Raw genomic sequence first — 12,458 nt, 5'->3', positions numbered from 1 at the left:
GCCTCAGCCTCCCTAGCGCTAGGATTACAGGACATGTGGCATCTTGCCCTGCATGGTCTTGTTTTTGTTCACTGACATTTCCCAGAGATTACAAGAGTAGAGCAGACAAAAAGCCTTTAGAAAATATTTGCTAGCCATTGGCCACAGGGATACACAGATGGAAAAATGCAAATCAAAAGAAAGAAATGTCATTTTTACCTATAAAAATGGCAATAATTAATGAGAATGTTATATCCAAATCTTGGAGAAGACAAATCTTTAATTTAAAATACATACAACCTTTAATTAAGTAACTCCATTTAAAGGAATCTTCTATAGAACAGAAACACCAGAATGTCAAAATATGTAGAGGTCTGCATTCTTTGTACTGACATAAAGTCGCAAATATCCCAAATGACATAAATAGGAAAATAGCTTATTAAATCAGGGTACATCAGTAATGTGGAATAAGTTGTTAGGGTTTGAATGTGTTCCCCTAATTTCATGTGTTAGAAACTTTTTATTGTACCTAAATTATTGTTGATCATATTTAAAGGCAGAGCCTTTGGGAGGTCATTAGTGTTACGAGTCCTGAGAATGGGTCTCTATGATGAGATTAGTAGCTTTGTAAGATGAGAGAGACAGGGCATTTGCCATGTCAGGATGCAGCAGGAAGTACCTCAGATGCCAGCACCTTGATACTGGACTTCCAAGACTCCAGAACTGTAAAAAAACAAACCTCTTTTCTCTATGAATTACTCAGTCTCAACCATTCTATTATAGCAGTAAAAAACAGACTGAGATAACTATAGCTCTATTAAAAGGATGCAGTAATTTCCATTTGTGATGGATAAAAAGCATATTTAAAGATATTTACTAGTATACTTAATGTGGAAAAGATCTAATTTGAGTATGTACATAATTAACATGGAGTAATACCATGTACAAGGATACATATCAAACTTAACATTGGCTGACTCAGGTTGATGAGATTAGAGAGGCAAAAAAATTGGGGGGGTACCAGGGATCGAACTTGGGTCCCTATGTTTGCAAAGCAGACACCAGAACCACTGAGCTAAATCCCCGGCCCTAGAGAGGCAAAATATTATTAAAGGATATTTTCATTTTGTTTTTTTTGTTTGGGTTTCTGAGACAGGGTGCTACTATGTGGTAGGGCTGGTTTTGAACTCCCTCAACCCTCACTATCCTTCTGCCTCATATTTCCACAAAGTTTATTTTTAACTCTGTTTGATTTAACAATGAACATGACCTTTGTATTTAAAACAATCAAATTATATGTCTGAATTTTTTCCATTACTAAGAAACAAATTGGTTTTAAACCTCCACTCATCCACTGTGCTTTCCCAGTAACGGTAGTCTCACTTTCCTTTGATGTCCCTTTCCAGAACATCATTGCACATACATTGGCAAGCTGTATGACAAGGGCTGGGGATTTAGCTCAGTGGTTCGGTGGCCTGCCTTGAAAGCGCAAGGACCCGAGTTCAATCCCCGGTATCAAAAAATATAATAATAATAATAATAATGACAAGTTAATTTTTAAAGTTTAAATTCACAATATATCCATTACAGAAACAATACTTCTTTATCAACTCAACTATATTAGAATTTATGTGATAAATATAAGCCTGGGATTGGAGTGATTCTTAAAAACTTCTACTTTACATAGATCAAGTAAAAAAATAAGTCTAACTAATGGAAAATTCTTGAATGAGAACTTTATTAATAACTTGTTGATTTTTTTTCTGAGCAATTTGAAGCAATCTGTATTCCTATGCGAGGCTTTACAATTTTCTAACACATAAATTTCAGTCAAAAACTATAAGCAGGGCTAGAGGTATAGCTCAGTGGTAGAGCACTTGTCTATCATGTGTGAGGCCCTCAGACTGATCACCAGCAATAAACAAACAAACAAACAAATAAACATGCAAATGAAGCATGTTAATAATTAACACTGGTTAGTGGAATGAGTTGGCACTGAAATTATCTTTGTAAGTTTAAAATCTTGAATATTCTACATGGTTGTCTCAGTGTATAACATGGAACTTTACATGTAGTAAGTCTACATACAACTGTAGATAAAGACAATAATTCCACCGTGGAAAAACTAGGACTTGCATTTGCCTAATTTCAATCAAAATTGTTTGTTAATCTTTTTTCTTTTCCTAAAAATTCTGAATGCCTCAAAAAATAAAATTTCCACAAGGAATTACTTTGCCACTTGAAGTTTTGTACAGAAGGTAAAATAAAACTAAGGTTAAAGAAAATAGCTACAGTAAAGTGCAAACTACACTTATATATAGTAAGAAATTAGGAAACTTGTTATTTATAGTAATTATTTTTTTTTTTTTTTTTTTTTGGTTTTTTGAGACAGCGTCTCACTATGTAGCCCAGACTGGTCTTGAACTCACAGCGATCCTCTTGCCTCAGCCTCCAGAGTGCCCAAATTACAGGAGTGCACCACCGTGCACGGCTTATAGTAATTCATTATTTACTCACTTCATATTTACCTTTAAAACCCAAGTTAAGGCAGACAGCATCAAGCATTTTATAACAGACAGTCAGTGATCTGAAATTCATAGTAACCAATAATGGTGACTGGCCAATCTCTGAATTTCAAAACAGAGTTCTGTAACATAGGATAAAACACCTGGAGATGGTCAGGAGGACGTGTCTGAGAGTATGCCAAGTACAAGGTTCTCGTTTTGACCCTGATAACAACTAAGTGAGGATGGGCACATCATTCAGCTCTCTTGAGGTTGAGTTTGTGAGTCGGGGACAGATTATCTTTAAGACCCTTTCAGGACTAAAATCTTCTGCATTTAGGATTTTTCCCTGTCAATAAGGGAAGAAGAGAGAAAGACACAAAAACATTTGAACAGAAATGTCATTTGGTTTTAAATAAAATTCAAAATGAAAAGTAGAGGTCTACTAGTAGTAAAAAATTTTTACTACTAGTAAAAAAAAAGTTAGACTCCAAGATTTATTTTTATGGGATTAAGCAGCAAATTCTTCATATTTGTTAAATAGGTATGTGATTCTTGTTATTTTTCATCTGTTTAAAAGAAAAGAGGGCTGGAGATGTAGCTCAGTGGTTCCAGCGCCTGCCTCCCAAGGGCAAGGATCCAAGTTCGATCCCTGGTACCAAGAAAAAAAAAAAAAACCAGAAAAGATAATTTTGTTGTTATAATGGGAAAATGGAAATGATTAGCATCATTTGTAGAAAATAAATTCTTAAGTAAAATCTTGGGTCAGATATAAATGAAAAGTAAAATAAATATACAACATCATAATGATGAGTAAGGACTACTCATTTTGAAATGGCAGTAGCTGCCTAATTAAAAGAATTGAAAGTTGAAGCCATTTGAGGGTAGTATTGAAAACAATACAGAGAAAATACTAGTCCATTTGAATGAATGAGTGAGTGAGCAAAAGAAAATGGAAGAAATTTGAGAACTAATGATTTGGCCAATGATGTGTCCTAATAATTACATACAAGTCTCAGTGACAAATTACTAAGCTCAAAATCTCAGGCTAATTGTAAACAATGACAATTATATCATCTAATTTATGTCTCATTTTTAAAAGAGTAATGGCAAAAATAATCAACATAGGAATAGGGATAGTGTAATTTAGAAAATAAACTTTAAAAATGCAAGTTTTGACAAGAAAGTACTAAAAAGCAATTCCATTTATACCATGATGTAAAAATTATAGGTTTACTTATTTTCAAATATCCTGTATTGCCGGGAATGATCAAAATGACTGATATAAGGATGTCAATCATTACTATAGGTTACAATCTCAGAGATACAGGATTTAGCAGATTCCTATTTATCAAGAACTGAGTGTGTGGTGGCTGTATATCAAAATGATTTTTGTGCCCACTGGTTAATTAATATCTTGGGCAAATTACTTAATTTTCCCAAATAGCAGTTTGCTCATCAGTAAAATCATAATAAAGTACCTAGACCCTTAAGTGAGACAACATATACATAAGAACAGTCAGATAAGTATTTTAAAGAATCAGGTACCTGAAGCAACTAAGCATATTCAAAATCACTGAACCAAAATAAAATACGTAAATTCCTATATGTTACAAATGTTGTGCAGAAAATGGAACTACTAAATGGAATTCATAATATGCTATTCTAATTAGCACAGCACAACATAACACCCTTGACTCCCACATGTTGAGGGTTTTTATAACAATTTTATGTAAGTATGGAGTTAATCACAGTCTTTTTGTTTCTCCTTGGCTTAAAAGCCACAGAATTACAGTATAGAACAGGTTGGCACACCAAGGCCAAAGTACAAAATACACACTGAAGATTAAACACAGATCTTATTAGTTTTAATTAATTGGCTAGGATACTGTGCTAAAAGTGGCATATATCTTTTTGACCTCGATCTCTTCCAGAAATAAATTAAAGTCCAAAACTTCAAAAGTAGATTCAGTCAGGTTTCCGAAGAAAACTTTTATTTTTATTTTTGTAATCTTACTTGAAAAGAGAAGTATTTATCAGACCCAATAGAATTGTGACTGGCTTATACCATTATGTCTACCTTATGTATTTTTTTAATTAGGAACTAATCACATATATTATATAAAATATAGGAATAGCAAATACAGTAATACACTGAGTCTGAATCCTCCCATGTAAACTTAATGGTAAAGAAAATGTATAGTCTGAAAAAGTAATAATAAAGAGAGACAGTAATTTTCTTGGAGCATTTGAAAGTATCATGTTAACCAATTCATTTCCCTGGACACACTGCAAGGAGGAAGATTTTAACATAACAGAAAAAGAATTACAAATTTATCCAGAATTGAAACAGGCTCATAATTTTCTGGAGTAAACTGCCAAACTGAGAGAATCATAAAAATCTTTTCATGTTCTCATCCAGTGAACTTTAGAAACTTTTTCCAAGTAAATGATTTTGAGATGCACTCAAAAATGTACATAAAAGAATGATAATATGGTTTATAATATTAGGAGGAAAAAATGATGGCAACTTAGATATTATTTAGTCATGAATATCTTTCAACTAATTACTTAGGACAATGAGAAAATGATTAGGGTAAAATATTAGAAAAAAAGGTATACAGTGAATACTACCAATTTTGTCCTTCTCCCAAGAAAATATCTGTATGTATAAAAATCTAGAAAAGCAATTATACCAGTATTTGGAAGAAATTACAGCATAATTTAACAGTTGCTTTTGTCTATACATATCGGTAATGCAGCTAGTTTTAGTTCCAAATTTTAATTCAGAGCACAAATTACTTTAATCAATCGGTGAATAATCATCTATTAGAATTATGAATCATTCGACTCCCAAGGTCCCTTTTAATTCAAAGAATCTAGAACTCTAAAAATACTTTCCAAAACTAATTTAAAAATCAGTAAGTCTTTGCCAACGCCAGGAAATAAATTTTAAAGTTAAAATTTTAAAGAAAGACTAGCAGCCAAGAACGGCATCAATTTCAGAAAGAACATCAATATCCTCTGGTTAGTAGCTCTTTTCTTAGATAGAAAAGTGGGCAGAGGACCTAAAGGAACTATACCAAACAAAACAAACAAGAATGAGTCTGCAACTGCAAAAGAAGAGGAAGAGGAAGAAGAGAAAGACAAGGAAGAAAAAAAGGAGAAACATAGAAATTTTCTTTGTTTTTTTCAAAAGAGCCACTGCTTAGATGGATGATATAATCTGTATGTAGTAAATGACTACAACCATGCACATCATTTAACATTTTTATATCTGGTAGGACTACAAACTGGGGTGTAAGGGGTATTAAGAAAAAAATTATTTTAAAAAATCTGATTATATTAATTTGATTAGTATCAGAATTAAATGATCTGTGATAAGTAAACTACAATCTCAACTTTATCTAAAAGACAGTAAACCATGAAAACACAAAGCTAATTATCAATCATTAGCTCAGATTCACAAAAATGTCAAACATGTACTACCATGATGTATGTCAAATACTTAAGTGAAACGAGACAGTTTCATGAAGTTATATCATAGGTTAGAATTTTACAATTCAAAATTAAGAGGAAAAACTCCCTTGTGATGACTGAAGACAGCCATTTGTTACAAAAGGAAGAAATCAGAGTGACAGGTACTTTTTATTAGAGATTAAGACTATATAATGGAAAACATCATATAATAGGATACCATAACTAATATTTGGACTAGAACATAATCCAATTTATAAAACAAATTAAAAATTTGAAGTATAAATTACTCAAAATATCTAGAGAAGTAACATTTTATTTTATCATTTTTGTTCATTTATTTGTGTACATATACACCTTACCAGTTTTCTCGATAGTTATATGATACATAAGAGTTTTTAAAAGTTAAAACGAGATACTTAGGATAGTTTCTCTATATTTAGAGTATCATAAGACAGGAAAAAATGTTTGGTTGTACTGAAAGATCAGTGGAACAAAAGTCCTTATTGAATCTGGTCAAAATGTATAGCTTTTTTTTTTTCTTTTCTTTTATTGCTTTTTAATGAAAGAACTATAGACAAAAAAATAGAGGGGAAAAAAACCACCCAGAAATCTTCAAGACCATGATTTTCCCACCCGTTATCATAAACAAGGAAAGATCTGTTTTTCTAAAAATACTGTAACTAAAATACAAACTTACTTTTTAAAAAAGTAAGATTACTGTCCTTTTAGCATTAAATATTTATACTTATTCTTATAGATTCATCCAAAAGAAAGATCCAGCAAAATTAACACCTGAAATGTATGCATGGCTTTCAAATGAACATATAAAAATACCATAAAAATTTTAAAGATAAACAATATGCTAGGAGTTGTTTAAAGAACATATTATATGCTGTATAACTGCATAAAAACTGCTTTGTCCTATTCATTCTTATCTCATCCAGAAACCATTTTTGAGGCAATTTTACTTGACCACCACCCATTTTCTATTATGACAAATGATTCAGTAAACAGTATCTTCACCATTTTTTAAATGTTGGGGTATTTAAGACTTCCTACCTACATGTATGTGTAAATATATTCAGCATTTTCTAGATGTAACTATAGCATCGGAAAATTAAAAGCCAAACTGTAAAATAAACTCTCTTTAAAAAAAAAAACTCACACAAAAAAAACTCCCTTTAAGTTTTCCTTTCAATAAATATTCTCACAAAAACACTAATTCACATGTTCTTACTGAAAAAAGTAATATATAATATTTTAAACATTTAAAAAATATAGCATATTATGTGCACTGCAATAGCCTCTTGAGATCTGCAATCATGCTACAGTCATGAATAAACATATTCCTTTGAAGTTCTAAATACATATGGCCAAGTCAAGGGCATGGAGCATGCACATCAGACTGAAAAGGATTTACATTACCTCCAACCTTAGGGCCACCTGCTGAACCAGGCTTCCTTACACTGTTGATAGGATTTCCGGATGTTTTAGGTGCAGGAACCTTGAAAGCTGAAGCAGCTGATGATGGCCTATTTCCATCCACTGATTCCTCATCATCAAAGCTTTTATCTGCACAAAGCATTAGAAAAATGTATTTAAGGAAGCTAAGCTTCACTCCATTTTCCTTAAGACTAAAAATCTAAAGGCATATATAAAATCATTCCTTTGATATAAAACATATAATATAGAATAAAGGTGCTCTGAAAAAACATTTACATTGGTTAACACTATATAAAACAATCCAGTGCAATTTAAAATAAATATAATATTATCTTATTTCCTACCTAAATGTATTGTCAAAACACAAAACCAAACATAACTCTAAGAGCAGTAAAAGGCATTTTTCAGTTTTCTACTACTCATGTAAGCATTTCTGCCAGCTCCTCCCATAGTGCATCTTCCAGCACGCCCTGCCTTATTCCTTATACCCAGATTCTGCAACTTACAATCACAGATCCGTTTGCAAATCAGACGCCTCATTCCTCTGAAAGCTCTTAATTTCCCTCACCCTAGGATGCTCCCAATAGTTCACATGGCCAAATACAGTATATTCAATACTAATTAAAGATTCTATCAAAAATAGATAGAAACAACCACAGAACCACCACTGAGGTTTGTGCCGGCATTTTTCTTTCTCTTCCCTGCCCTAGGTGCTGTTACAGCCAATCAGCTACAAGGTGACATCATCTTATGGCAGTTATTGCCAGATGAAAGGTAAAAATTCTCCATGCATCTAAAAAATTTGCTGTACATCTACAATCTTTATTCCTTAACAAAATTGTAAAGGCATTTAATGCCAAGGGTTTATAAATCTAAATATTTTTCTTAATTGATATAAAATTTCTATAAATAGAAAATAAGATTTTATGCAATATTCACTTTGCTGGGGTACTTATTATTGCATCAGCAAAGCATGGAAGATCACAGTGCTCATTACTGCACATAATTAACTCTGTAATCTCAGAATTTGCTATTTATTTAGACTACAGAAGCAAAACTGAACAATTTGTTTTCATAAACGATTCTATAACACTCTACAAGGCTCTTTTTACAATGTGAATGATCACACTAGTACCTCCTCCTTATTATGAAAATGAAACACCCTAGCCTCTTCTAAAAAAAAAAAAAAATCACAAGATATACGCAGTTTACTCTTCTGAGAAAATGGTTTTCTCTAGGACCCTGCACAGACCAACCAGGACAAACAAGATGGGCGAGGCAGAGAAGCAGCTTTACACAAGCTTCAGATCAATATGCCAGAATCATCTTCCTTTCAGTCTGTTCTCACCTGTACAAATACCAAGTCACCAGAATAAAATCACCCATACGAAGGGATGCTCTAAGTACTATTATTAAATACATTTTAAAGAAATATTCTAAGCAAGTTTTAAGACTGTTTTATGTATTGGGGGTTGAGGGGTGGGTTAAAAGATACTTAAAAATCATATAGGAAACAATATCACCTAGTTTAAAAACATTCTTAGCATAACACCATCCTGGATAAATTAATACTTAAAATCTATGCTTTATACACAGACTACACTATTTAAAACACTACTACAATACCAAATACTTTTTTGCTACCATCATGCAAAATATGCAGCCAAGAGAGACGAAAATCTACAGAAAGGCACTAAACCAGAGGAGCTCAAAGTTCCCATGGAAACAGTGTTCTGTTCCTATATACACACAAGAACTGCAAAGAGTAAATGTCCCCTGCCATTTAAAAAAAAATTAACTCTTAACAGTCTCAAATTGCTAAGTTAATTTTTAATTTTTTATACAAATACAGCAAAGTATACAAATCCTAAATATGCAACACAATGACTTTACACAAAATGAACATGCCAGTGTAATGAGCATCCAGATCAATAAATTATTACCTATATCCTGTACACACCCTCAAGACCATTAAAAGTCACTACTTTCAAACAAAGCTATTTTTGAATTCTAACACTTAGTTGGTTTTGTCCATTTCTGAACGTAATATATAAAAGGAATCATACAATATACACACTGGTGTCTAGCTTCTTTCCATTAGATACTGGAAGATGGTATCTGGAAGATTCATTTTCATTGCTTTGAGTTTTCTAGTATATGAATGTACCACAACTTATTAATGTCCATTCCAGTACTGACAGGCATTTGGGCTGTTTCCAATTTGAGCTTTTGGGTTTTTTTTAAGTGATCCTAGGGCTATGCAAACAAAGTTAAAAGGTTCTGAGGAATTTAGCATTACCAGGGAAATAGTAAACATTATGGGTTGAACACCCCTATTCAAAAATCTAAAATTCATACTTCTGGTCCCAAACCTTTCAGATAAGGGATATTCAGTGCTGTATGTAATTTATCTTAGTTTATAATAAATCAAACATGCATAATGTAATATGCAGAGCAGCATTTCTAAAATGTGATCCCCAGAGTAGTAGCTGAGTTATCACCAGTAATGTGTTAGAAATGTAAATTCTTTGGTCCCAAAACAAACCCATAATCCTACTGAATCAGAGATTTAGGGATTCAGCCCAGTACTTTAAGAAGCCTTCTTAATGACCTTGATGTATGATCAAATTAAGGACCACTTTTCTATAGCAAAGGCTGCCTTCTCTATAAAGGGTCACAAAGCAAATATTTTAGATTTTGCAATTCATGTACATAAGTCTTTCTATGCAACTACTCATTTATGACATTATAGCACCAAAGCAATCATCTGTGATATGTAAACAAACAGGCGTGGCTGTATTTCAATAAAATCTTATGTACAAAAACAAAGAGGGCAGCTGGATTTGGTCTGCAAACAACAGTTTGCCAATTGTTGCTCTGAGGCAACCACTAAAAGAAGGGTAAATATACATACATCAACAAACTAATAGACAAAAAATAAAAATAATAAAAACATTTGATTAACTGAAAAAATGTGGAAGAGAGACAGATAAAAACAAAAGATAAAATGGTAATGATAAAACCAAACATACCAGTAAGTACCTTAAATGTAAATAATCTAAACAGTCCAAGTAAAAGACCATGACTATTTTTAAGTGTTTTTTTTGTTTTTTGTTTTTTTTTTTTTGGTACTGGGGATTGGACTCGGGTCCTTGCGCTTGCAAGGCAGTCCACTGAACTGCTGAGCTAAATCCCCAGCCCCCAAGACTATTTTTAAATAGATTACTTACATGAGATACACTTTACATGAGATACACTTCTATGGCTACATAAACACTAAAAGTAAAATTATGAAGACAGACCATGACAAATACCAATCAAGAGAAAGCTGGCACAGCTATATTAATTTCAAACTAGGCAGCTTAAAGAAGCATTACTAGAGTCATTTAGAAAAGATACAGGGGTGAATCCAATGGGGAAAACATCAGAATCTTAAATATTTATGCTCTCAGCAACAAAGTTTCAAATATATAAAACAAAAATTGAAGAAAATTTTAAAGGAAAAATAAATCTCAAAAAAAATTGTAAAAAAATAAGGTTATATATTCTTTTATTACAAATTAAAGGAAATTTTTTAAAAATTCATCATCATAGCTCTAAAATTAAAAATCTGCTTTATGCATAGAGATCTTGAATATTCTAGGCTTAAATTTTTTTCTCACCTATAAAACAGCAAAACAAATCCCACTTATTTTCCTTCTAGCAGCTATCATTTTGTGAAATAATAAATGCTGATTTTTAAAACACTGATTTTTGAGAGCTTCTTAAGAGCACAAACTCTGTCTTGAATATACTACAACATCATTGCCTAGAACAACTGGGAACTCTCATAGACAACTAAAATAAAATCTCCCTGCTTCTGACCTTTGTCCCTGTGCATTTGTTCTTGACACAACATCCTGAGTTGAACAAAGTCACATCACTGCTTATAACTCTTCCATGACTCTGTAACAAGGCCTATGGAGATTCTAAGGCCTTACACATTATATAGGTGTTCTTAACCTCATGTCCTACTTGCTCTCTCTTTTTCTCCAATCCAATCCCACTAGCCTTCTTACTGTGAATCATGTAAGGCCCTTTGCACTTGTTTGTTCTACCTAGAATGCTCTCTCCATACGGGCTCTACCCACCCACGCAGTGTTCACTCACCATCTTCATGTCTTTATTCATCTGTCAGCTTTCTCATGAAGCTTTGTTTTGTGGTCTTTTGGGGGGGGGTACCAGGGCTTGAACTCGGATCTTTGAGCTTGCAAGGCAAGGTGGTGGAGCCACTAAGCTAAATCCCCAGCCCTTGAAGCTTTCTTTGAATGCTAACATTACAAACATTCTAACACACTGACACTCTGATCTACCCCTATTTTCCTCTTATGTTTATCTCTAGCATTTACCACCTACATATTTCATTCATGCTGCTCACCTACCTCTTCCCCCTGAAAGATCTGTTCTGTGAGAGTGGGACATATGTCTATTTTGTCCATTACTATATCATCTACATGTGGAACATTTCCTATATTAGCAACATTTCATTGAAGGAAGACTTTTGGTAAAAGCATTATTAAGTTATTTCAAGCAATATTTCTGATGCAAGCAATATACTATATACACTGAGGGGGGAAAACACATAATATAGAAAATCTTAAAAATAATAAATATTTGACAAGATAGTAAGAAATTCAAGGATTAAACCAATACATGAAAACTTCTATTCTGGCTGGGTGTGGTGTAGTGCATGCCTATAATACCAGCACTCAGGAGGCTGAGGAGAATTGCCCCGAGTTCGAGGCCAGCCTGGGCTACACAGTAAATTCAGGGCCAGCCTGGACTACAAAGGGAGACCCTGTCTCAAAAAAACCAAAAGAACAAAAAACTATTCTGAAGGTTTTATGAGGTGAAAGGAACAGAAATCAAAACCCAAATAAGATGCAGAGTCAAAAGCTGATACACCAAATGGCATTTTCAAAATTAATGTAGACCATAAGTAAGCCCTTATTCTCTTATTGTTTATTCCTCTCAAAATTTTCAACAGAGAACAGGGAAGTGAATCAAATGGAG

General features: G+C 33.0%; 1 protein-coding gene across 34 annotated transcripts in view; it reads right to left on the bottom strand.

Annotated features, from left to right (window-relative positions):
- The window catches only part of Clasp2 (cytoplasmic linker associated protein 2), a 184,432-nt gene that overhangs the window by 120,587 nt on the left and 51,387 nt on the right, over positions 1 to 12,458 (bottom strand). For 28 of the 34 annotated variants that reach the window (XM_010629655.3, XM_033757049.1, XM_033757050.1 and 25 more), the window contains one exon: positions 7,389 to 7,535. In XM_010629655.3, the coding sequence (XP_010627957.1) occupies positions 7,389 to 7,535 (147 nt within the window). Of the gene's footprint in view, positions 1 to 7,388; positions 7,536 to 7,912; positions 8,118 to 12,458 lie in introns of those variants that run through there. The other 6 variants (XM_010629658.3, XM_010629660.3, XM_010629661.3 and 3 more) reach the window with 3 other exon arrangements.

Source organism: Fukomys damarensis, unplaced genomic scaffold (assembly GCF_012274545.1).
Source record: "Fukomys damarensis isolate Sample0158 unplaced genomic scaffold, DMR_v1.0_HiC HiC_scaffold_28, whole genome shotgun sequence".
Classification (NCBI taxonomy): Eukaryota; Metazoa; Chordata; class Mammalia; order Rodentia; family Bathyergidae; genus Fukomys; species Fukomys damarensis.
The sequence above is the reverse complement of the archived record's forward strand: the minus strand, read 5'-3'. Positions and strand labels throughout refer to the sequence as shown.